The 25,307-nt window shown below is 39.9% G+C and overlaps 2 protein-coding genes across 2 annotated transcripts; one reads left to right on the top strand and one right to left on the bottom strand.

Moving 5' to 3' along the window:
• Window positions 1-2,568: 2,568 nt before the first annotated feature.
• Window positions 2,569-13,340, top strand: LOC117299521 (forkhead box protein P2-like). The gene is made up of 5 exons (XM_033783066.1): window positions 2,569-3,809; window positions 6,249-6,291; window positions 10,124-10,316; window positions 11,410-11,690; window positions 12,828-13,340. The coding sequence occupies exons 1-5, from the start codon at window positions 2,938-2,940 to the stop codon at window positions 13,038-13,040; spliced, it is 1,602 nt and encodes a 533-aa protein (XP_033638957.1). The 5' UTR covers window positions 2,569-2,937; the 3' UTR covers window positions 13,041-13,340.
• Window positions 13,341-19,423: 6,083 nt separating this feature from the next.
• On the bottom strand, window positions 19,424-25,126 carry LOC117299700. Its single transcript, XM_033783252.1, has 5 exons — window positions 24,893-25,126; window positions 23,750-23,910; window positions 22,975-23,406; window positions 21,539-21,714; window positions 19,424-20,585 (listed from the first exon to the last, which is right to left on the bottom strand). Exons 2-5 carry the CDS (start codon window positions 23,858-23,860, stop codon window positions 20,507-20,509), a joined length of 798 nt encoding a protein of 265 aa, XP_033639143.1. The 5' UTR covers window positions 23,861-23,910; window positions 24,893-25,126; the 3' UTR covers window positions 19,424-20,506.
• Between the last annotated feature and the right edge of the window lie 181 nt (window positions 25,127-25,307).

Here is a 25,307-nt window from a genome sequence, read left to right as displayed (position 1 = left end):
TCAAATCGGCTCACCTTCTACCAGACAATCATTTAAGTTGTCCGAAAATACATATGATTCGTTTTCAAGAGGCTTAGTTACTAAATATTTTTGAATATCTAGCACTTAGCGTTGGTCACTATGCAAATTATTTTGTTTACGACGGAAGCACAAATCTAAACTAAGACTAAACTTTTTGATCCACATCTTCTTATATCAATTTTTCGCCATCGTTCACAATTTTTTTAATTATTGACGTTGCTGTTAATATTATTCAATTTGTTACCATATTTTTGTGTATAGTAATTTTTAGTGAAATTAAATGAATTTGAAAAATGTGCGACTTCAGAGCTGTCCCCAAACGTTTATTTTTTGTGTACAAAAAAAGTAACGAGTGTATATGAATTGAACAACAGAACATAATTTTTTATAAAATTTAATTCGGCTGTCATTGTATAATATGAAATTGGGTCCAGTATGAGTGACCTACATTACAAGTTTGGTAATCAAATTAGTGCAGGTGATGTCAATAAATAAATAAAATAATAATAATTGAACAATTCAAAATGTGTGAACGCCCTCTACTTCATGTTTTGACCCAACGGCAAACAAGTGCATTGACCCACATTTTGTTTAAGACCATGAAGTCAGAGGACTTTGGGCCAGACAGCCAGTAACTACGGGACCCAGGAGTTTCGGTTGGCCGCCTTTCCCACCAAAGAAGTCAAGCTGTGCCCCAACACGGTTACAAAACCGCGGGGCAGCTCGATTCAAAAAGTCAGCCATAATACCCTAGCAACAAGCGCATTTGCCACGTCACGCCATCGTATAGTAACTGGTTATTCTTGTGGGTGGTTTATTGGGCACGCGACAGTCGCGTGGTAAACGTCAGACACTTCAAAGGCTGGAGGTATTTACCAGGCCATTACCCTCTTGTGTGCCTTTGTGTTATTTATTCACTGCGGGAAAAGTACATGTACAACGGATACGTACGGCTTCACATCGTAAGCCGTTGTGCCAATACTCAAAACAAGAAAGATTGTGTCATGGATAGCATGGATTTGGCACACAGATAGTGCCTAAAAGCTTCCTCTATGCTATAAGCCTACATGAGGCAGGAAAACTTAGACCAGGCCACCATACCTCCATGGACCCACACCCAGGTCACTTGAAATTTGAAGTAGCAGCCATTTTGAAATTAGAAAATGTTGTTGTTCTACCTAAGTGCCTTCATAACTTAAAACTGCATTGCACACAGTGGCCATGTATTGTCTCCCATGGTGACAAACTCTGACTGTGCCAAATTCCATGCTTGAATCATAACGGTAAAACACCCAAATAATATTTTCTCTATCTGCCCATAAACAAGTAAACACACCATTATGCCTATACAACCCCCACACACAATGATAGGCCCAGTTAACAACTATTTCATGTCTTCTCCGAGCCGAGCAAACCGATGGTCATAAATTTCTTCGGGAAAAAAATATATATATGGAGCTCATCACTCACGATCAGATTTTTGTTCTGGCCCACGAGGAGTCAATTCTTAATCCTCCATATGATTGGCTTGAATTTCGACAAAGTAAATAATTATTCATGTTACTTTGTTTCAAAATGAAAACACACACGAGGATGATGGGTGTGAAATGAATATCATCCGAAAGGATACATTTGTTTTGTGTCAAGTGCAATTTATGCAGACCTTTTTCGTGCAAGATACGTCAGAACTTATAGCACACACAATTAATTTAAGTTACAAACAATGAGGCCTCTGAACGTTACACGGGTTCATTCGATTTTTGTGTGTGCATCCGCCGATCATCAGAGGCTTTTCGCTTTTTAAATTATTGCTGTGGTGCAGAGGGGTAGTTCTCGCCTTTAACAAAAATTATTTCAGAGAATCTGTCAAGCAGGAACAAGTTACTAGGCCCCTAATCATGAACAGTGTGTTGCAAAACAAAATGGGGGGAAAAAAGAAATAATTTGTGCCATAAGGAACAATCAATCATCGAAGAAGCCCCAATTAATTGTTTTACACCTGCTAATTGCATTTAAATGGAAGGTACACGTTAGCCTACTACCCGATTCTACTAATAATAAAATAGAAAATAAAAAACACTCGGCTGCAATTGCTGTTTTTAAAATAACATAACTCATTTTGAATGACGCCAAATTCCTCAAAGAAATGTTGAAAGGAAATAACACTGAGTAATCAATAAATAAATAATGTTATCATCGAAACATAACATTCAAACACTGAAAACGTCACTGCCTCAAAACACTACTGCAATGAGTTCCATTTTGAAGAGGCCCAGTCTAAAAATAACTACCCTGTTCAAGAAATCCTTTGTTGTAATTACACCCTTTTAAATAATCTGACATTATCATTTGTTGACTTTTCCCCGGGGCTGGTGGAATACTACATGTTTACTAAAATCAGTATAAAAACCCAATCCCATTGCGGTTTGCTGTGACAACTCTGCAAAACCGGCCAATCAGCGTGCTGTGCATAATTAAGTGCCCGCACGTGATGCGCATGGACCAATCCACCGAGTCTCATTCAAATCACATTCTGCCTTTGTTCAAGGTTCAGTCAACGGCTTTTTACTACGATTTTACTACAAGCATGCCACCTGTACTGAAACGTTGCTTCAACAGTCGCATATGAAATCGCACGAAATTAGCATTTCGAGCCCGATTTCCGGTTTTCAAACGCTGACAGTCAATCGAGGATTTCCTGCTGCATTTTTGAAGGTATTTTGTTTCAAAATCATTGCATAAATTTGTGTAAAAACGAGGCATACATTTCATCACAAATTGTAAACTTGGAACGTCGTGTGTACGTTGACATTTCATTCATTGACGGACTGGGGGTCAACCATTGAAAAACGCATGCCACTGCATGTAAATACCGCTCCATAAACACAACACAGTGACCATCCGTAGAGAGCCGAGATGGATTATTTTGACTCAAACCACATTGACTTATCAGTTCGCGATGTCTTCGAATCTGAAGTCCAAACCGAAATGGATCAGATTTTAAGGTCCGGAACAGCAGGGTACGACCCGCATTCCGAGACGATAGATTTGACGGGTTACAACCCCACTGACAACGGGGACTTGGTGGGAGATTTCACCGGAGACAACATGCAAGACATGATCTGGCTGCCGACGACGCTCGGTGTAGACGACGGGATTGGTGGCTCCCTCGGCTCCAACAACACCGCGACTACCACAACCACTACCCTGAACTCAAACATCGCCTTCTCACATTTGAGCTCGCCTGAAAAATTTGCTCTGGACGGTCAAGGTTTGCTTGTCAACCCGCAGACGGGCCAGCCGGTGTCGTCTCTAAATTTTGTGGTTGATTTGCAGCAGCAAAACCAGTCGATTCTGCAACAACAACAGCAACAACAGGCACAACAACAGCAGCAACTCGAGCAGGGACAGTCACTTGGAAATCTCGCCACACACAATATGAACTTCACCAATGCACAGCAGCAGCAGCGGTTTTTATCAATCACGCAGCAGCAGCTGCAGCAGTCTGTGCAGCAGAACCTGCAGCAGTCCAACCAAGTCAGCTTTCAAACTGTATCCGTCGGAGGACTGCAGCAGCCCAACGGCAGCCAAGGGAACAACGCCATCTCCAACCAGCATCAGACAGCGAGCAGCCTACTCGCCAAACAGCACAAGCTTGAGCCGATAGCAGGCACGGAGCAAAAGATTTATCCCAAACCTGCCTATTCTTACAGTTGTCTGATCACCATGGCGATGAAGAATAGTAAAACAGGATGCATGCCTGTCAGTGATATTTACCAGTTCATGTGGTAAGTATAATATAAAATGTCTAAGATTAAGAAAGAAGATGATAAATAACAATTTGCTTTTTTACAGGTCCTGTGCAGTTTCTAAACTTGTGGCATCTCAACGATCGAGTTCTGGTGGTCGATTTCACAAAGAGTTAAGACAAGCACAAATAATAAGTCCTAGGATATACCATAGGATTGAGCAAGCTGTTCCTTGCTCTATGGATATATACTAAAAACGTATGGCGAGTCCTTAGTTAGGATGAGTAACTCTTCCTAACTCGATACAACTTACGAGACTAGTCTTAACCCTTTGTGAAATCTACCCCAGGTCATCTCGTGCCCAAATCAGCTCGCAAGCATGCCAAGTCGACTTGTACCAAAAGTTTACTTGGGAATTGTTTAAAAATTGGGGTGTAGTTTGCAGTGGTTCACCGATTCAAATTTATGCAGTCTGGATCTTGAGGATGTTTTTTTTTTTATTGGACTATTTGGTCGAATTATTTATTAGTAATTTGCCCCAACACATTACAAAGTTCTAGTCCCAATTTGTGTAATTCTTGTGGTCCATTTATTATGGAGACACTAATTATTTATATTTTACGTTTTAGGGCATGTTAACCCAACCCCTTTTTGTGGTGCTTAAAAATAAATAAATTTAACTCAAGTGTGTTGTTACATTGTCACCAGGTCAACCACCACAGAAACCACTTTGTTGACATTGTGGTCAAAAAGAGGGATGGTCGCCCATTTTTGTGAACTAAAAAAAAAGGCATTTGCGAATTCAAAAACACGTCTCTAAATAAAATGACCAGCAAAGAAATGGAGCTTAAAAAGGTACAGCACTTACCGACACTCATACAGGCAAGCAAAGTTCCATTCATTGTTTTTTGAACTTTTAAGAACAGATTAATCTGTCTTTTGTTGTATGGTTTGATAACTGATTCAACACAATTATTGGCTCTTTTTGCAACTTTGTCTACAAATCAAAGGCTAAGTTCAGTCCTAACACAGGACTATACGATTTATTAATGTTAGGCAAGGGCACCAAGGCATATCTCCTTGGTAAACTAATGGGATGTATGAAGAAATTGTGAAATTTGTACTGTGCTGAGCATTTTAAGGGCACCAAGGCAATGACCAGGGGGCATAGAGGCAATCGCCTTTGTTGCCTCCATGAAGTATCAGGCCTGCTGTCAGATATTTTTGAATTGGTACAGGGCAGCAAACGGACTAATGGAACAAAACCCCTGTAAAGAACAAAACAAACTTTCTTTGACACAGGTCCATTTTATGAGTAACCACATAAGTGTGCCAAACAGTACTGCCCAGTGTAGTCAGTAGTCACTGAATGTCTTAGTCAGGACATGGAGCAATAAACTAGATTATTGCTCCATGGTCAGGACAGACTTGTGGCTCGTGTTCTGTCTTTGTAACAATGAACTACCACATGACAAATTCATCAGAACAATTAATTCAGAAGGCCACTGCGCCTAAAAAACACCGCCCTTATCATAGCTAGAATTACCCATCACATTGTGTGTCCGTTGAAATAAACTTGTTTGTCATCAACTAGGCACCCAACATTCACAATGAAAAAATTGAGTTAGTAATTCAAAGTCTTAAACTGTAGACCAGTCACTGTTGTTTTAATTAAAGGAGTGGAAATGTATGCAATTGTACTCCTCCACACTATTAGCCTTGTCCCTTTTAAAGTGGATTTGAAACAATAATAATTTATTTTATTTTATTGTAAACCCAAAAAAGTAAACAAAAAATAGCAATCCCAATCCTCAAGAGTTAATTAAATGAGTGTTTATGTTTGAAATAAGATTGTCAAAAGTCCAGGAAAGAACATTGGAGCTTTAGAAAAGACCAGTCTTCTCTCACTTGATGTATTTTAACGTGCATAAAATAACAACCTGTGAAAATTTGAGCTCAATTGGTCTTCGAAGTTGCGAGATAACAATGAAAGAAAAAACACCCATGTCACACTACAATTGTGTACTTTTAGATGTATTTGATTTTAAGACCTCAAATTCTAAATCTGAGGTCTTGAAATCAAATTTGTGGAAAATTACTTCTTTCCCGAAAACTATGTCACTTCAGAGGGAGCCGTTTCTCACAATGTGTTACATGTATATGGGTTAAAAGTCACTAAGCCGCCATAATTACGTTCAATTTGGGTCAAAAATTCAAAATAGATTCAGAATAATCATTCCAACTGGGTCAAATAGTCCAATTGTTCTAATTTATTGATTTGATATTGTCGGGGCTACAACTATTTTGAATATTTAACAAAAATCATAATTATTTTGAGTAACTACCAATAGTGTCCACTGCCTTTAAACCTCATATTAATGTGCACAAGATACCATTCCAAGTACAGTTTTATTCTGTCAAACACTGAAACAGTTTTCAAGCAAGTGAATGAAAGTGTTTATTTTCTTTCTTTTACAGTGAGAACTTCCCATACTTCAAGACGGCACCAGATGGATGGAAGGTAAGGTGACCTACAAGAAACTTTATTTTAATCATCTTTCTTAAACCTCTTGAACAAAAATTTCCAGAGTCTACTGGTATGGAGTCTACAATTAGTATTACCTGTTTTTAGACAACCTGCGATTGTATTTCTTTTGGAACATTTAAAGGCAAAGTATAGGCCTATAGACTACCACCTTTGGTGTCTGAAACTTTTTGAATCCTCTCTCTCAAAAAAAGTGTAGGTTACAATGAAACTAAAACCTATGTGAAGAATCCCTCTCTCCAAAACCACTATTTCGTTACACTTCAATTTGATGGGAAATCGTAGGCTATGAGTGTCCCATATCTTTCCAATGTCTATCTATGAAGGCATTTGTTGATTTTTTCTCCAATCACATACTTTGGGAGTTTGTTCCATTGATTTATTACTCTCTGCGAAAAGTAGTCAGATCTGCACTTCAGTGACTTGTCTAGTCTTAGTTTGAACAGCTTCAAACTGTGTCCTCTTGTATCTGTCTCAGCTAGTTGGAATTTTTAATTATCTCAATTAGATCTCCTCCATCTCTTCTCTGGTCTAGGGAATTGTTTCTCAAATAATGTTATACATTTATATCAAGTTGTCCCAATTAATGTTTTACATTTAACTTGATTGTATTACAAATATCAACACTGCCGACCTCCAGTGTTTTTTTTTTCCTAGTAAGTTTTTATGGCCATCAATTTAATATACTAAAATGGTGTACCCTCCAGTTTAAGGGCAGTCCGCACCGAGGCAATGGAAGGTCTGCAGGTGTGGGGAACACCAGATAAAAAATTTACCCGCCCAAAACAGTCGTGCATTGAAATTACTCACATATTCATCATAAAAACAAAATAATGAGTAAGTTATGACTGGTATGAGCAGGAGCCAATACAACGCCCCCTTAGTGCATATTCAGAACACTCTTTGTGGCAGGACTTGTGGAAGATCACATAGCTTGTGTGCAATGAACCATCAAGCAGGGACCTGGAAAATAGAATAACAAAAGAGATTGAACTAGCCTGGTTAGTTGGAGAGGCAGTAAAAATCGGACAACTGATAAAAGTCTGTTGACTTGTGAAACAGCAAACCTGTTTTCATTCTGCCTGGTTGATTTCAATGAAATGTCTGTACGCACACGACACAGTCACACAAAATATCACTTCCCCCACCTTTTGCCCACCCTTCCACCACCCTTCGCCCACCCTTCCACCACCCTTTTCCCACTCTTCCACCACCCGTCGCCCACCCTTCCACCACCCTTTTGCCCACCCTTCCACCACCCTTTGCCAACCCTTCCACCACCCTTTGCCAACCCTTCCACCACCCTTTTCCCACTCTTCCACCACCCTTCGCCCACCCTTCCACCACCCTTTTCCCACTCTTCCACCACCCGTCGCCCACCCTTCCACCACCCTTTTGCCCACCCTTCCACCACCCTTTGCCCACCCTTCCACCACCCTTTTGCCCACCCTTCCACCACCCTTTGCCAACCCTTCCACCACCCTTTGCCCATCCTTCCACCACCCTTTCGCCCACCCTTCCACCACCCTTCCACCACCCGTCGCCCACCCTTCCACCACCCGTCGCCCACCCTTCCACCACCCTTTGCCAACCCTTCCACCACCCTTTGCCCACCCTTCCACCACCCTTTCGCCCACCCTTCCACCACCCTTCCACCACCCGTCGCCCACCCTTCCACCACCCGTCGCCCACCCTTCCACCACCCGTCGCCCACCCTTCCACCACCCTTTGCCCACCCTTCCACCACCCTTCCACCACCCTTTGCCCACCCTTCCACCACCCTTTGCCCACCCTTCCACCACCCTTTGCCCACCCTTCCACCACCCTTTGCCCACCCTTCCACCACCCTTTTCCCACCCTTTTCCCACTCTTCCACCACCCGTCGCCCACCCTTCCACCACCCTTTGCCCACCCTTCCACCACCCTTCCACCACCCTTTGCCCACCCTTCCACCACCCTTTCGCCCACCCTTCCACCACCCTTCCACCACCCTTCCACCACCCTTTGCCCACCCTTCCACCACCCTTTGCCCACCCTTTCGCCCACCCTTCGCCCACCCTTTCGCCCACCCTTCCACCACCCTTTGCCCACCCTTTCGCCCACCCTTCCACCACCCTTTGCCCACCCTTCCACCACCCTTTGCCCACCCTTCCACCACCCTTTGCCCACCCTTCCACCACCCTTTGCCCACCCTTCCACCACCCTTTGCCCACCCTTCCACCACCCTTTGCCCACCCTTCCACCACCCTTTGCCCACCCTTCCACCACCCTTTGCCCACCCTTCCACCACCCTTTGCCCACCCTTCCACCACCCTTTGCCCACCCTTCCACCACCCTTTGCCCACCCTTCCACCACCCTTTGCCCACCCTTCCACCACCCATTGTCCACCCTTCCACAACCCTTTGCCCAACCTTCCACAAAAATTCCCCATTTTTCCCCCAGATAAAAAAACCCAACAATGAATCACATCTGTCTGACACATTACTATCAAGGACAGCATGTCAAATGCTTATTGTAACAATATTGGACTACACCCAACTTTAATACACATCGTTTTTCCTGCTACCCTTGTAAATCACACTGACTCACCCATTCATCATCCACTACTGTTCACAAACCGGACTGTCCATTCAACAAAGGGTAACACCTCTGCAGAGTTGTAAATGTGTTTTTGGTATAAAATGCCCTTGTGACGTTTCTCCAGGATAACATGTGCACCCATAAAAAAAAGTAACCACTTTGTAAACAAGTTTCCTGTTGCAAAAACCAAAGAAGATATTTCAGTGGGAAAGATACTTGTTGAAAGCTGCGTCCCTCAGAGAGTAGGCTGCAACCCCCCCTAAAGCAAATAATGAAACTTACCCAACCAATAGTGACAAGTGACCTTTGAACTGTACATTCCATTGGTTGTTGACACAATTGCTCCTGGCTTGCACCTGTCCCTAATTAGCATATTAACAAAGCATGGATGACAATGCCCACTGGGCACAGGTGAACAATAGGATAAGAGTTCCTTGAGTGGATTAAAGGTTTCATTTATCAACATTTATTGACTGGTGTGTTTGGTCAGAGGTCAGTTTTACTACAAGTTGTAAAAATGGCCTTGGGACTTTTAGATAGTGTACAAATATGACTTGGAGGTGGTATTTTAGCCTAAAATTGAGAACTCTTTAATGTGACTGATATGAAAACTGCTTACTAGAATACTACATGTGTACCAACCAACCAAAATGACTAAATTCCTTAATTTTTCACAATATTTTCTTTATTTCAATGTCCTTTTAAGCACAAGATTTAAAGCAATTTCTAACAAATATTGTAAATACATACCAATAAACTAAATCAACCAATCAAATGACCTACAATCATGATACATGATACATATGTGTAATTCTCAAATCATTTTTTATTTTTTTAAATGTATGTGTTTCACTGTTTTTCTGTTCACAGTGCCGCCTTCCACTTTTAATAATAATCTAGGCAGTTTTTAAAATCGTGTACATGTACATTTGTTTCCGATGCATTTTCATACAAATTTGTTTGATTGAAGGTATTTAAAGGAATTAGGCCTACCTATATTGTAAGTTAGATTTTGTTTAGTCACTATTGTGTTTTATGTTTTTGTGTGTGTAATTTAATTTGAATATATTACCCCAGTGTGTGCATATTCGTACAATCTTTCAAACCTTAGCTAGGCCTAAACCTTGAGTAATTAGTTATCAAGTTTCAAATTTCAAATGTTTCAAGTTCAATTGTTTTGTTTCAAAACAATTATTTAACAGTACTTTTTTCCTCCATTTGTTCCAGAACTCTGTGAGACACAACCTCTCTCTGAACAAGTGCTTCGCCAAGATTGAAAAGCCTGCAACGGCCAATGGGTCAAGCCGAAAGGGTTGCCTGTGGGCGTTGAACCCGGAGAAGGCTGCCAAGATGGCGGAGGAGGTGCACAAGTGGACCAAGAAGGACCCTGCGGGTATCAGACGAAGCATGGCTAAACCTGGTCAGTACAATGTCCTGCCGTCAATTTCAGCAAACTCTTCCTAACTTAGAATTAATCTCTGTTTTCAAAGACGTTAGGATGCATTGAGCCCATCCTAAGTAGGACGGGTTCCTTGTCCTAACTCGAGATAGGATTAATCCTAGTGTTTCGTGGAAGTGGCTGCTGGGTGTTCTTACTTTTTTTTAAAACAAGATTTCAGGAACCTATAACATTTGTAGGATTTATTACCAGCCATTAGGACTAAGTGTACTTAGTTCAGCTTTTCCTTAGTAACTACTCCCTCAGCTTTTTAATTTTGTTCAGGCCTGATATTTCAAGGAGGCAACATAGGGGATAGCTTCTTAGATGCACCTGGTCACATGGCCTTGGTGCCCTTAAAAAAAATCTCGTATCCTGTAAGAATTTCCTCATAGGGTGCCCTTTAACAATGAGAAAATGTCTCGTGGTGCCCTTCCCTTTCAACAAAGTAGCTTACATACGTGTACCTCTTCACCAACTGCTGACAACCACATTACAATCATGGGTACACTTTTTGTTACAAAGACAATATAAATGATCAATATTGACTAATGGAAAGGTTTGCGGTAACACCGTGTAATGACTATCTCTACATTAGTTGGGTTGGTTCTGAATAGAACTGTTGGTTTAAACTCTCAGCTAACCACTCCAACTCATTCATTGATAGTGTCATTGCATGATGTTACCGCAAACCTTTCCATATCGTATTTCCACCATGCAAAGTTTCAAATTCTACTTAATATCAATTGAACAACTCTTTGCGGATCTTGTGTTCAACAAACTTGATAGTTTTATATTTGACAAGGGATTTTTAAATGAATACAAGGCTGAGACTGATACCAGTGAACTAAAATGTTAATCATAAAATGGACATGAACAAAAGTGTGTACGTATGATTGTGGCTGTGCACGTTTGTGAACAGTTTCTACCAGCTTGCACGTTTGCGAACAATTTCTACCAGCTCTTAACAAATTGTTCATAAACGTGCACAGCCACACAACTTTGGATTTTAACAAATCTGATGTGTTCAAATAATCTATTCTAAATTCAAATTGAAAATATTTCCCATTTACAGAAGAGCTAGAGAGAATAGAAGAGCGAGTTAAGGGCAACAATACGCAGCCGGTCCGAAACAGTGATCCACCGCCCCCTTCCCCACAAATCAAGACCATCGTCATGAAAGCAGTCAGCACGGCAACCACTACCATGACGACGCTTCCGACGGTCAACCGTAAATCTCACGTGATGGACCCGGTGCATCCGGTCAGTTTGTTCCACGCTGTGGACATTTTCAACGGAGACATCAATATTCTTGACCCGTCCCTAGCGTCTCTGGATGGAGACTTCAGTTTACCGGTAAGGATACAGCATGCCCCGGATCACACAGAGTCCACAGGGGCAATGGCTGCCCCTTGTTTTGGCCTTGGTGCCCCTTCAAAAGTGTCCCATAAGCCCAGTTCATACTTCCTGTGAATGCGAAGCGAATGTTGACGTCACAAAATTCACAAGGGATATTTGCAGCAGTTCAGCTCTGCTCAACTCCCTTGCGAATATTGCGGCAAAAGGATAGTTGTGACATCACATTAACATTAAATTTGTTCGCATTCGCAGGAAGCACGAACCGGGCTTTAAAATTTCCCAATGGAAGCGCCCTTTGCAAATTGAATGGCCTTGCCCTCTCAAAGATGAAATTACAGACCTGATACAGATGTCTGCAGTAAGCCTTATAACAGAAGTGAGGTGTGAAAAAAATCCTGACGAATCAAATGCATGCAGAAGTAACGATCACTGTCACTTTATACCAGGGCCAAATACATTCTAGCGCTGGTTTAAAAGCACCAAAAGTAGCTACGCACAAAACTATGCTTACCTACGTACAGGTTACCAGCAAAAATTCTAATGTGGTTGTTAATGTTAACCTTAGAGGGTATACACCAAAATACGAGCACTGCCACTCAGTACTTATATAAGTTATCACACAAGCGCGAGTGGAATTAGGAATACGTGCTATATTTTTCAGTATTACCACGAGCGTGTGTGTGATATTGTATTTATCTTCAAGCAAACTTGGCGCGTGACATAGAACACACAATACGCATGGTAGTGATATTAGCCGTGCAATATAGGTTTTTATCACCACTCCATTCTGCAAATCTGATTGGAGGATTAGCGCGTACTTGAAGATAATTTGTTTTATCCCCCCCCCCACACACACACACACAGTCTGGAAAGTTGTTTTTTTCACACAGAACTCATGAAAGTATGCAGAACTTGGTATAATTTTCAATTGATCCTTTGCACACACCATGTTGGTGGGCAATATGTTTACGGGTGAACGCTGCGTTGCCTAAAACGCGCACTTCACTGATTACTGCACAGTGATGTTGCCCACCAGTATGGCGCATCCAATATTATTCGGATGATGACGTCAGGTGAATCGGGTTATCAGCGTCTATTTAAACCTCTCTCTGTGTTGTCTTTCCCCCTACACAGGACCACTTATTGGACCCCTTCAACTGTGAGCTGATGAATCTAGACATACCAGTCACAATATCCCCCCTTCCGACCAACAACCCCCTCTTCAGCGGACTGCTGGACTCCTCCCCCTCTAAAGACGCTCAGTCCCTCACGACGATGAACGAAAGTCCGACGCAGTATTCACAGTTCTGCAGTCCGAGTAGAACGCCGGTTACGGCGTTCATGTGACGATAGGGATTCACTCGTATAGAGCAGTTAGCCTTTTTTAGGGGTCGCCTTGTCAATGCGTGTTTTGCGGTTGTAGAAAACTTGCAAAGTCTCTATTCTGTATAGTGCCCTCTCTTGGTGGTTATTGTTTAGTGTTTGTTGTGTTACAAAATGGCTTCTTTTGAGTTCAGTCACATACACATAAAGCCAGCTGAGCTCATTAAATAATTGTTTCCTTATGTTACAACCAGTTGTGGAAACAAATTATGCAATGAACTTTCCTAGCTTTATTTGTATGTGACAGAACTCAACATCAGCCATTTTGTAACACAGCAACAACACTAAACAATAACCACAAAGAGAGGGCGCTATACAGAAAAGAGACTTTGCAAGTTACTACAGTGGTCGTCACCGATCTGACAGTGGCATGCTGGGGAAATGCTAGTTGACGCAACCCCGGGGGACCAGTCAATATTCTGGTTCTTCTGGCTAGTTCAATTTTAATTCCAAGAACTCCTTGTACATGTTTGTTAAATAAATAGTATTCTCTGCACATTCTCTGTAAAACTTAAAAAATTTGTTCCCAATATGAGTATTTGTATTGAAAAGACGATACATATATTTTGTCCCTTTGAGACAGGCGCTCCAGAGTCGCGCCAAACCAAATTCTGAATTAAGTACGAGACAAGTTTGTCGTCTGAATCAGTTAGGAGAGACTGGACGCGCTAGAAGTCAAAAAATCGACTGTTGCATTCGTTCAGAACGACTCTGGAGCTCCTTTGTTTCAGACGTCGTTCTTTTCATGTGACGAGCCAATGTAAATGTTAAGCTAAGTTCGCCTGTCTGAAAGTTTATTTGATTCAACCAGGAGTCGCCCCTAATCTATTTGGTTTCGGCATGACTCTGGAGTTCCTGTCTTAAACATGTGCTAGGGTCTGCCCTGATTCAAATGCTATTAAATCAGAGTCCTAACAATGCTGCATTAACTTGCCTATGTGGGACCAGTGGTTTGTTAGTGTAGGAGCCTACAGTTGAAATTAGGAATAAACAATTTAGACGAGGACTTCATAACGAAACTTTCATAAGTGCCTTCAACTCAAAATCAGGGAAAAAAAGTTATCCAATGTGGATTGAGAAAAAAAAATAATGACTTTCTTTTTTAACATTTTTAGTTTTTTATATCAAAATGAAGAACTCAGGTTTTTGGGGTTTTTCTTTATGGTCCTTTTAAAGCAATAACAGATTTATCAGAGCCACATTACTCTAGTGAAATAACTTGTTCGGTATTTTACTGGACAGAAAATGGACAATTACACACAGTAATAAAAGATACTCGGCGTTCATCCCTGCATGTTTTGTTTCATATTGACAGCTCAGTGATCAAAAAGCACATACATGTACATGTACCTCAAGAGAAATAGTAATGTCTGAAACACTGTCAAAATCCAGGAAAATTGACGACAAACCGAGCCAACAACTCCCTTTTTAGTTTGGTCAAAACAACTACGTCTCCCTGTCAGCTGTGCCAATTTCATTGCTCAGTTTACTGCTGATTTATGCGCTTGCGATCACCATTCTTCACTTACAGGGCAAGCGCTGAATTTCTGTGCGAGCTGTGGAAACGAAGAATGTAATGATGTAACATGGAGCTGTGAAATCACTTGACGCAAGCGCGTAATTATCTGCTTTCATAAGCGCTGATTCTTTGCTTAGAAATGGTCAGCAGAGCCTTGAATCAAATGAGGCATCATTGGTTTTATTACCAGAAAAAAAAAACCATTATAATAATAAAAGGTTTCCTTTAAGTTATGGACAAAATATTTTCCCTTCAGACTTTTTACACTTCAAGCCTCAAGCCATATCCAAATTTGTGGTTACAGCTACGGCTGTTCTTAGGGTGTTGCCAAGGAAGTCATGATGGGGGGGAAATCGCTGTTGCCTCTAATTCAGACACGGCTCACTTTGTTATGTCAGTTTGATGTGGAGAAATGGCCGAAAGAATGTGGGAGAACATAATGGCCGAAAGGTGAAAAGAATTTATGAAGTTACTTTAAAAACAGTGATTAGTGCGACTTGATTTCTAAAACTTGCAAAACATTGTGTGTAATTGTCCAAAGACAGCAAAATACATTGCCTCAGTATCATGTACTATTTTTGAAATGTACATCTCAAAAAAAAGTTTTTGTGTGTAAATTTTGTAAATTAAACTAAGTTTTGTAGTGTATTATCAGATGTATTTTGTCATTACCCAGCAAAATATTTGTAAAGATTGTGTGCATTAATTCAGTTTCAATAATAAATTGTGCCATGGTAGGCCCTGTCCACAGGAACTGCCAATGAGTGGTGCCCTCGCATGTGATTGCCTGTACTAAACATGCGTCATGCAGTGCCAGCACGACGCAGCGATAAAAATGTCATAGATTGACCCTTAAAGGCAGTGGACACTATTGGTATTTATTCAAAATAATTATTAGCATAAAACCTTTCTTGGTGACGAGTAATGTGGAGAGGTTGATGGTATAAAACATTGTGAGAAACGGCTCCTTCTGAAGTGCCACAGTTTTCGAGAAAGAAGTAATTTTCCACGAATTTGATTTCGAGACCTCAGATTTAGAACTTGAGGTCTCGAAATCAAGCATCTGAAAGCACACAACTTTGTGTGACAAGGGTGTTTTCTTCTTTCATTATTATCTCGCAACTTTGATGAGCGATTGATCTCAAATTTTCACAGGTTAGTTATTTTATGCATATGTTGAGATACACCAACTGTGAAGGCTAGTCTTTGACAATTACCAATAGTGTCCACTGTCTTTAAAGTGAGATTTTACAGTCAGACATTTTTTGTCAGAGAAATTTTGGCGTGTGTTCACAGTTCTGATTGGTCAATGCATTCAAGGGCGGAGTGGATGGGTCTGTAGTGATAACATTTTGTACTAAACTATCAGAGTTTTCATTTTTAGTAAACAAATCTTGTAAGTTAAATCAAGCAGACAGTACCTAAGTATTCAGATCATTTTTTCAATTTTGAATTTTTTAAGTCACAAAAGAAGACTCCTCGCAGAAAACTTTCACCTTGATACAATGTAAAACATTAAATAATACCAATTACAATCTTAAATATTTCAGGTTATACGGTGACCTTTAAAATAATTAGTAATTAAAAACCATTGCCAAATGTTGTAATACTATTTTTCATTCCATTTTTACCAAACCTGCAGCTGTCTTTAAAAATGTGTTTGTTGCAAAAAGCCAAGTTATTAAAGAAATAATGAGCAAAATTGCAAATTATGATAGTTTTGTTTAAAGGCACTGGACACTATTGGTAATTACTCAAAAAGTTAGCATAACCATACTTTACTTAGTAGTGAGCGACGGAGAGCTTTTGATAGAATAAAACATTGTGAGAAACAGCTCCCTCTAAAGTAACAAACAAAATTGAGAATGAAGTAATTTCTCACTCAAATAATAAAAGACTTCAGGCCTGAAGCCTTTTTGTATGCATCTGAAAGCACTCTAAAGTAATGCAACAAGGGTGTTTTCTTTCTTTTGCAATTACTATGACCAATTGAGTCAACATTTTCACGGCTTCTTATGCACAAAATGTTAGGACACACAAGTGAGAGTACTGGTCTTTGACAATGGTGTCCAATGCCTTTGAAGATGGTTTAACTTTCTTAAAAACTGTACCCCGTCAACTTTTTTTTAGACCCTGTGTGAAGTTTTCCAATGAACTTGTGTAATTTTAATAAAAACTAAAAAATAAAGACTCAAGTTGATAAATGTAAATAGTGTAGATTATTTTTCCACATTTTATAATTGACTTTCTGAATATGCATCAAATGTATTTTCTGTTCATTGAACACAAAGTGTTGGATTGTTGGAGTTGGATGGCCTCCCCTCCTTGGGAAAAAATACTTGATTTGCTTTGTGTTGGAGCCTGTTTCATGCTATCAATCTTATTCCCAGGAATCAAAGTGCAGAAAATTCCTGGGAAATTCGCAAAAAAAATTCTGGGAAATTTGCAAAAAATTCCTGGGAATTTTTAACCCCAAGTTTGTTTCACACTGCATGCTGGTCTAGCTAGCGATCAAGTTTGATCGCTAGCTAGACCAGCATGCACTTCATTCAACAGTTAGCGCTTGGAAATGGGTATTTGCGAAAAGGTCTGTGGTGAAACGATTGGGTCAAATTCGCATGAAATACTTCACTCAAGTTGAAATGCAACTCTTTCAAGCTAGTGGAATATCTTGCTTGTAAACAAAGATTATAGTCGATTGACCCTTTGCACGCACATCACACGCGGCGGCTGTGCCATGCTCACCATTTAGGTGGTCATTAGGTCACCGTGTAAACGCAGCGTTGCCTAAAATGCGCACTTCACTGAATAATGCACATTGACATTGACCACCAAAATGGCGCAACCAGGATGACAACAGGTAACAACAGATGACAACATAAGCATAAAATAACAAACCTGTGAAAATTTGGGCTCAATTGGTTATTGAAGTTGCAAGAAAATGATGAAAGAAAAAACACCCTTGTTGGACAAATTTGTGTGCTTTCAGATAGGAATAAAAGACTTCTAGCTAGAAGTCTTTTATTATTTTAGTGAGAAATTATCCCTATTTCAAAATCTATGCTACTTCAGAGGGAGCTGTTTCTCACAAAGTTTTATACTATCAACAGCTCTCTAATGCTCGTTACCAAGTCAGTTTTTAAGTTAAAGGCAGTGGACACTATTGGTAATTACTCAAAATAATTATTAGCATAAAACCTTTTTTGGTGACGAGTAATGGGGAGAGGTTAATGGTTTAAAACATTGTGAGAAACGGCTCCCTCTGAAGTGCCATAGTTTTCGAGAAAGAAGTAATTTTCCACGAATTTGATTTCGAGACCTCAAGTTTAGAACTTGAGGTCTCGAAATCAACCATCTAAACGCACACAACTTCGTGTGATAAGGGTGTTTTTTCTTTCATTCTTATCTCACATGTTCGATGACCGATTGAGCTCAAATTTTCACAGGTTTGTTGTTTGATGTATATGTTGAGATGCACCAACTGTAAAGGCTACGTAGTCTTTGACAATTACCAATAGTGTCCACTGCCTTTAATATTTGTTTTGACGTGCACCTTCCCTTTAAACTGTTAAACTTACATTTTTGTATCATGTGTGTTGTTTTTACAAATCTTTCTAACAATTAATTGCTTGCTACATACCAGAAACAAAACAAGACAGGAACTTAATAAAAAACGGGGAGTCTACCCCTGAATAATATTGCTCCGTTTGTTTTTCTAAATTTTGTTTGTTTGAATGTTGTTTTTCTGAAGGCAGGGTTTACTTTTGGCGATTGTCACAGAACAGTATTCCTGCTTGGTGTATCGCCAACATATGCATGAAGTAACAAACCTGTGAAAATTTGGGCTCAATTGGTCATCAAAGTTGCTGAAAAATAATGAAAGAAATATCACCCTTTTTGCATAGATTTGTGGTCTTTCAGGTCTTTAAATTCAAATGTTTGGGTGAACAAAATAATATTTCTGAAAACTACATACATGTACTTCACAGGGGATCGTTTCTGACGAACCATTGGATGCGTTTGATTAGCTTTCCCCCGGGTCGACCTAAGCCTTTCATCATTCCAGGGGACTCACCCAGGACAGCCCCAAGTACCCTGCTTATGAAACAGGTCACTTGGGGCTGTTCCGAGGGTTCTTATGAAACGGGTCACTTGGGGCTGTTCCGAGGGTGCATGACGTCACCACGAGAGGGTGAGTGATCGTTCGATTAGCTCTTGTCAGGGGCTCACCCGAATGAGCACCGCAGGGTTGAGTAATTACCAATAGTGTCCACTGCCTTTGAATATACACAGACTAATCAAAATATGCAAATTGCAACAAATTACGTGGTTGCATTTTGTATGTGATTGTTTATTTTTTAATTTTTGGCGCCTGAAAAAGACACATACATGAACATGTATATTAAAAAATGTACTAAATACTAAATCATCCATTTTAAAATACAAACTGTACACTAAAATATATCATAACTGAACCAATCATTCTACACTTAATTATGGTTGGTTTTTATAAAATTTGAAGGCCACTTAAAGGGACCCGCTGCCTTAAATCGGGCGAGTTGGTCTATAAAAAGCGTTTAAAACCGTTTGTTATGAAATCGATAATGGTTAGAGAGATGTTTTTAGAGTTGAATATAATGTTCCACACAAATATGTCTCGAAATTGCGTGGTTTTCCTGTTACTTTGCGAACTAACACGGTTAGCCGTTTTATGGTGTAAAAAACTTGACTAAAAGGAAAACCACACAATTTCGAGCATATTTGTGTGGATCATTATATTCTACTTTTAAAACATATTTCTATCCATGCATTTCATAACAAACGGTTTCAAACACTTTTCATAGATCAATTCGTCTGATCCAAGGCAATGTGTCACTTTAAGCTATAAAATTAAAAGAAATTTCAGTATCATCAAAAATTTGATTGGTCTGGCTTTGACTAATGCCATTGGCTTTAATAACATATTTTTAAATGAAACTTTTCAGCGACCCAACCTACTGCAATCAAATAGGACATGGCCGAAGTTTTAAACAAGCAATTTGAGAAAGAATTTTGTTTTTATCATATTGCCAAAAACAGCTCATTGATCTAACGAAAATCCCACACAGTTTCTAAGACTATATAACAAAAACAAACAAAAACCTTAAAAATCAGAAAATATTTTAGTATTTGGCTTTACCCTGACTCTACTTAATGCTTCAAAGCTTCTAGACATAGAGTGTTGAAGTATAACGAATAAACCCTGTAAAAAGGGAGATTTGGAGCATACAGTTCCAGTACCTTATTTCCTACATATGAAATGTGGCCAAGAATGTGTAAACACAGTGGGTGAATGCACTTCGTACCTACACAATGGAATGACAGTGCTCAGGCGTGTTTACAAAGCTGCCGCAGGTTTCCCCCGAGGTGAATTTCAAAAAGAGTTAAGACAAGTCTTATCTTGAGTTAGGATGACTTACTTATCCTAACTTAGGACTAGCCTAAAGTTTGTAAAACCTCCTAGGACTATTATTTCAGTAGTAATGGCGACAAGGTTTCGCCCGGTAGTAAGAAAGCAGCAGTCCCGACTGGAGAAAGCAATCAATTAGTCACCACTTTGACACGACACAGTTGCCTAGTCGAGACAGTCGCCTAGTGGCAACAGTCGCCTAGTTGCGACAATCGCCTAGTGGAGACAGTCGCCTAGTTGCACGGTCGCCTAGTCGAGAAAGTCGCCTAGTCGCGACAGTCTTCTAGGCCTAGTGCACACACCTTCCCACACCAACACAAACAAAGATCGCTCATGTGTGCAAAACTTCTACTTACTAAGCATTCAATATGTACATTTTGTCATTAACAAAAAAGATATAAGGCCTTTGAGAACGCTTGAAGGTGGTTAAGATTTGAATGCAGCAATCTTCTTCGTCTTCTTTCATATATAGCTGGCTGGTTCAAGTAGTCCCTCCCAGTTTGGCTTGCAATAGCACCTGACGTGACTGACTGCTTCTAACCTAAAATAGAGATACAACAACAAACTGTCAATCAGACCAATCTGGCAATTTGCCTTGAAGGCACTAGAAACATTTGGTCATTACTTTATAAAAGCACTGTACACGTTTGGTAATTACTCAAAATATACATTGGCATAAAACCTTAATTGGTAACGAGCAACGGAGAGCTGTTAATATTACAAAACATTGTGAGAAACGACTCCCTCTGATGTTACGTAGTTTTTGAGAAAGAGGTAATTTGTCACTAAAATAATAGAAGACTTCTGACCAGAAGCCATTTATTCCTATCTGAAAGCACACTATTTTGTACAACAGTTTATTTTTCTTTCTGTCATCATTTTCTTGCAACTTCAATGACCAATTGAGTCCAAGTGTTCACAGGTTTGTTATTTTATGCGTATGTTGGGATACACCAAGTGAGAAGACTGATCTTTGACAATACCAAACTTGTTCAGTGCCTTTAAAATATATGTTAGCATAACACTTTGTTGGTAACGAGCTGTTGAACTTATAACATTGTGAGAAAAAACTCCCTCTGAAGTAATAAAGTATTTGAGAAAGAGGTATTTTCACACTAAAATAGTTGATCTGAGGAAGACTTCAGGTCTAAAGTCTGAATTTCACTAGTCACCCAGGCCAAGTTCTGATATACCTGGGCCCAATTTCATAGAGCTGCTAAGCACAAAAACTTGCTTAGCATGGAATTTCTTCCTTGATAAAAACAGAGATACCAACCAAATTTCCATTTGTTGCATATTGCTTGTTAGTGGTGTTCAGCTGTTGTTTGCTTATATAGATCCTGAAAATTGCCATCCTTTTTTTTATCAAGGAAGTAATTTCATGCTTAGCAAACTTTTGTGCTAAGCAGCTCTATGAAATTGGACCCTGGGTGCTGGTGCTACATACTTCAAAGGAGCTGAAATGGTTTTTATCCGATAATTATTTCCACTCACCCTGGTGACACATGTACTGTCGACTCGGAGGGCGCTGTTATGCTGCCGTTGTGTTGTTGAAGGGACTCCATATCAGTTTCCATGGCGATGCGTGCCTGTTCCAAGTCGTCGGCCATCTTGAGTAGCTGGTGGTTGTAGGGAACATCCCAGTAATCGTTGCTCTCAAATTCCATGTCCTGAAAATTATAAAACTACAGCATTGTGACAGGCCTGTATGCTTTTTTTTATTAAAAGGGCATGGGCACCAAGTAGGGCCACTGATTTTCCGTTTCAGAAAAGTGCAAATTCCGTTTGGCAAAAACATGAATTCCGTTTCAGGCACAAAAAATTCCGTTTCATGTTTTTTTAATTAGATAAAAGGTTGTTTAATACCCAGGGACACACTTATAAAAATCAATTTGAGATAAGTTGCACTGTTGACTTCGTAAAATGTTCATTTGAACTGACAAATTTCAAAAAAATACTTTTTTTTATAATTGTGGATTATTTTGTATACTGCTGTTCTAAAAAGGTTGCACTGTGACTGCAGTATCAATGCACATGATGTGATAGACTTGATTCCAAGTCTAAAACTGCAGTTGATTCTCTGCATCAGCCACATTGTAGGTTAATGACAGGAGTGTATCCACAAGAGGGCGCTGTTTCAGCATGATCAAAGACTTGGGAACAAGTCTATGGACGTGACCATTCTCCATCCACAAACAAAATGTCAGCCATTTTGTTTTCGCTTTGGCGACAGAATGTTGACAGTTTACGGTTTTATTTTAGACCTTTCCGAGATGAAAAAACATTGTATGTGTTCTTATAGATCATAGGTAAGCTAGTTTGTGTGTTATTGTTGGTAAAAGAGAGGGAGAAAATGCAATTTGGGTGAACAAAAAATGTTTAAAACGTGCCGCTAATAATGCCCTTCGCTTAACCATGTTAACAACGTGTGTACATCATGTGTGTAAACATTGAGGATGGTGTGAAGTAGAACAGAATGATCCACGGTTACGATCTCGTACTTTTTAATGGTCTGATTTCTGATGCCTTTTTAGTTCAACAAAAAGAATCTTAATAAAGAATGCAATTTCAATAGTTTTGGCGTCAAGAAAAAAAAAAAAAAAAAAAAATCAAATTTTCTGAAATCCCGTTTTCCGTTTCAAAGGGCGGATTCCGCGAATTCCGTCCGTTTTCCGCGATCGCGGAAAATCAGTGGCCCTAACCAAGGCATTTGCTCCTTGGTAAAGAAGGGCACCCTATGAGGAAATTGTAAATTGTTACTGTATTTCAAGGGCACCAAGGCAATGACCAAGGGCATGGAACGTGAAGTATCTGGCCTGAAGTGATGATCCATCATCGTGTCTGTACCTTTCAGTGAAGCGACGATGCCCTTGCTCTCTATACAAAACACTCTTATCCTTTTTCTAAAAGTTTGCGATTTTACACTTTACCAGTTTCTGGCTATCTTCCTCCGCTTTGGTTCCTCGTGCAGCCGCCTCCAGACCAAGCCTCTGCTGCTCGCTCTGCAGCTCCAGCTGCCTGCGGACGTTCTCTGGGCTCTGCCAATCCTCCGGGTCCTCCTTAAGGCAGTGTGGATTCCCTGGAGTTAGCGGCACCCCATGGGACTCTGGATGGAGGGAATGCATAGATGATTGGTGCTGTGTGGACGTTGCTTCTACCGTTACTTGCATCGATGATGAACTCTGCTGGAATGCTTGGGATGGGTTCGATGAGAGGGATGCAGGAGGAGTCCTCTGTTGCCATGGTGACGACAATGCCTGATTGGTGAGGTGCTGGGGCTGGCATGGAGAGTGGTCTGTTGTTGCTGTGTGCCTTTGGTTGGTAGAGAGCTTGATGCAGTGGCGCTTTACAGCTGTTGAGAACTGAGGAGTAAATTATGAAAGGCATACTATAACAGGGTCTTGGAACAGTTTTTCCATACTTTTAAAAACTTAAAACAATGTGTCCAAAGTACACATTGATTGACCCCTTGCATTGGATGTTATTAAAGGCAGGCACTGAACACTATTGGGAATTACTCAAAATAGTTGCTTGCATAAAAACTTATCTAGTACAAGCAATGGAGAGCTAGCTGGTGATAGTACAAAATATTGTGAGAAACAGCTCCCTCTGAAGAATGTGGTAAGTTTTTATGCTTACAATTATTTTGAGTGATTACCAATAGTGTCCACTGACTTTAATTAAGAGCAAACCCTACTTCCCTACCTGTTCATTCGTGGACGTCTCACTATGTGAAGCTTTACGTTTAGTTCCGTATATCTGAAAGCAAGGCTGTGGCAGTGTGCCCCATGGATGGTAGTTTGCTGCTGAGGGCATGCTTGTTGTACAGCAGCTCGGTTCCAACTAAAGGCAGTCAAACTCTTAAACTGAAATAAAAAGACAACGACTTTGCTTTTAAAAATTAAAGTTATATATATTTTTTACAAAAACAGTACACATGAACTTGAATGAAGCAATACATTATTTTCGTCTTAATTCTATACAAATTAAGTGGTAAAATACACTTTACAATTACATGCTAAGATAATGTTCGTCTCCTGAACTGAAGATTGTTTTTGTGTCATTGTTTTATTGCTAATTTTTCAAAAACTACCTAAGTATAGCCCAATCAATAATACCAATACACTGGACTCCCTCCGCTTCAGCATGGCACTATAAATTGATGGGGCTAACCTTATTTTTTTGTCTGCAACTAACTAGTTACTAGTTGCTATAATGTTACCCTCCTCCCGACGGCTGCAAGGAGGAAGGTTACATTAATCGCATCTCAGATTCAGAACTACTCTGCATGTATTGTTGCAACAAGTAACTAATAATAATATTTTTTTAAGGGAAGTTTCTAGTACTACACACATGACACATGCTACACCCATCTTCAATTCAACCATTTGTGTGTCAACCTGGCGTGTAACTTTAATGTATGGATGTCCGATGTAGGCCGAAATCTGTGGATATTGTGTTTGTACAAAAAGAAGTACCAAAAAGTAAACCAAGCCTCCATGCATGAACCAAGGAAACCCTTTAAAAACATCAAATTCTAATCAACCATGGAGGAAGAAGCCTCCACGATCAAACTAACAATCAATCAGAGAACAAAAAGTTACCTAAAAAACAAGGTTCCCTCAAAATTAATCCAACAATGCACCAACATTACCCTTCAAAGGTCAGCTTGATGAGGACATGGAGGAAGGAAAAGTAAAACAAAAATTTAAAAAAAGTAACAAAAACTGCGTTAAAATTTCGTTTTAAATTTCAAAAAAGAGACACCAATGTAGCAGTTTTATTCACAAAGGTAATTCGATGACATAATTAAATGCGAACATGAGATTTCTAAGTCTATATACTGACCTGTTGGTGGGAATGTTGAATTCAAATATTATTTGTTGATCAATGACAATGTAAAGTCAAAGTTGATTGTTGTTTTCTCTCTGGATATTGTGCATGCCGGGAAAATGTGTTTTTAACGGTGACGGTTAGCGCGCCCTCATGCGGGCCTGCATTCCGCTTTGTTTGATAACCCGCGGCAGCTGATGATATAAGGAATGAACAAATCAAAACAGGGTTTAGTGTGAACGTTTGACTGTGAAATAAAACAAGCGTTATGATTGGTCGTTGCGATTTAATAACTTGTTTCTTTTTCTTTGTCTTTATTGTTTCGAGTATACACTAAACGAATATGACAATGAATTAAACAATTGTTGTTTATATTTTATGATTTTCTTAAAGAAAAAGGGAGTAATTCAATCTTGTCATTTTGATTTTG

The sequence above is a fragment of the Asterias rubens genome, chromosome 14 (assembly GCF_902459465.1).
Source record: "Asterias rubens chromosome 14, eAstRub1.3, whole genome shotgun sequence".
Classification (NCBI taxonomy): domain Eukaryota; kingdom Metazoa; phylum Echinodermata; class Asteroidea; order Forcipulatida; family Asteriidae; genus Asterias; species Asterias rubens.
This window is presented reverse-complemented; position numbering and strand designations above follow the sequence as displayed.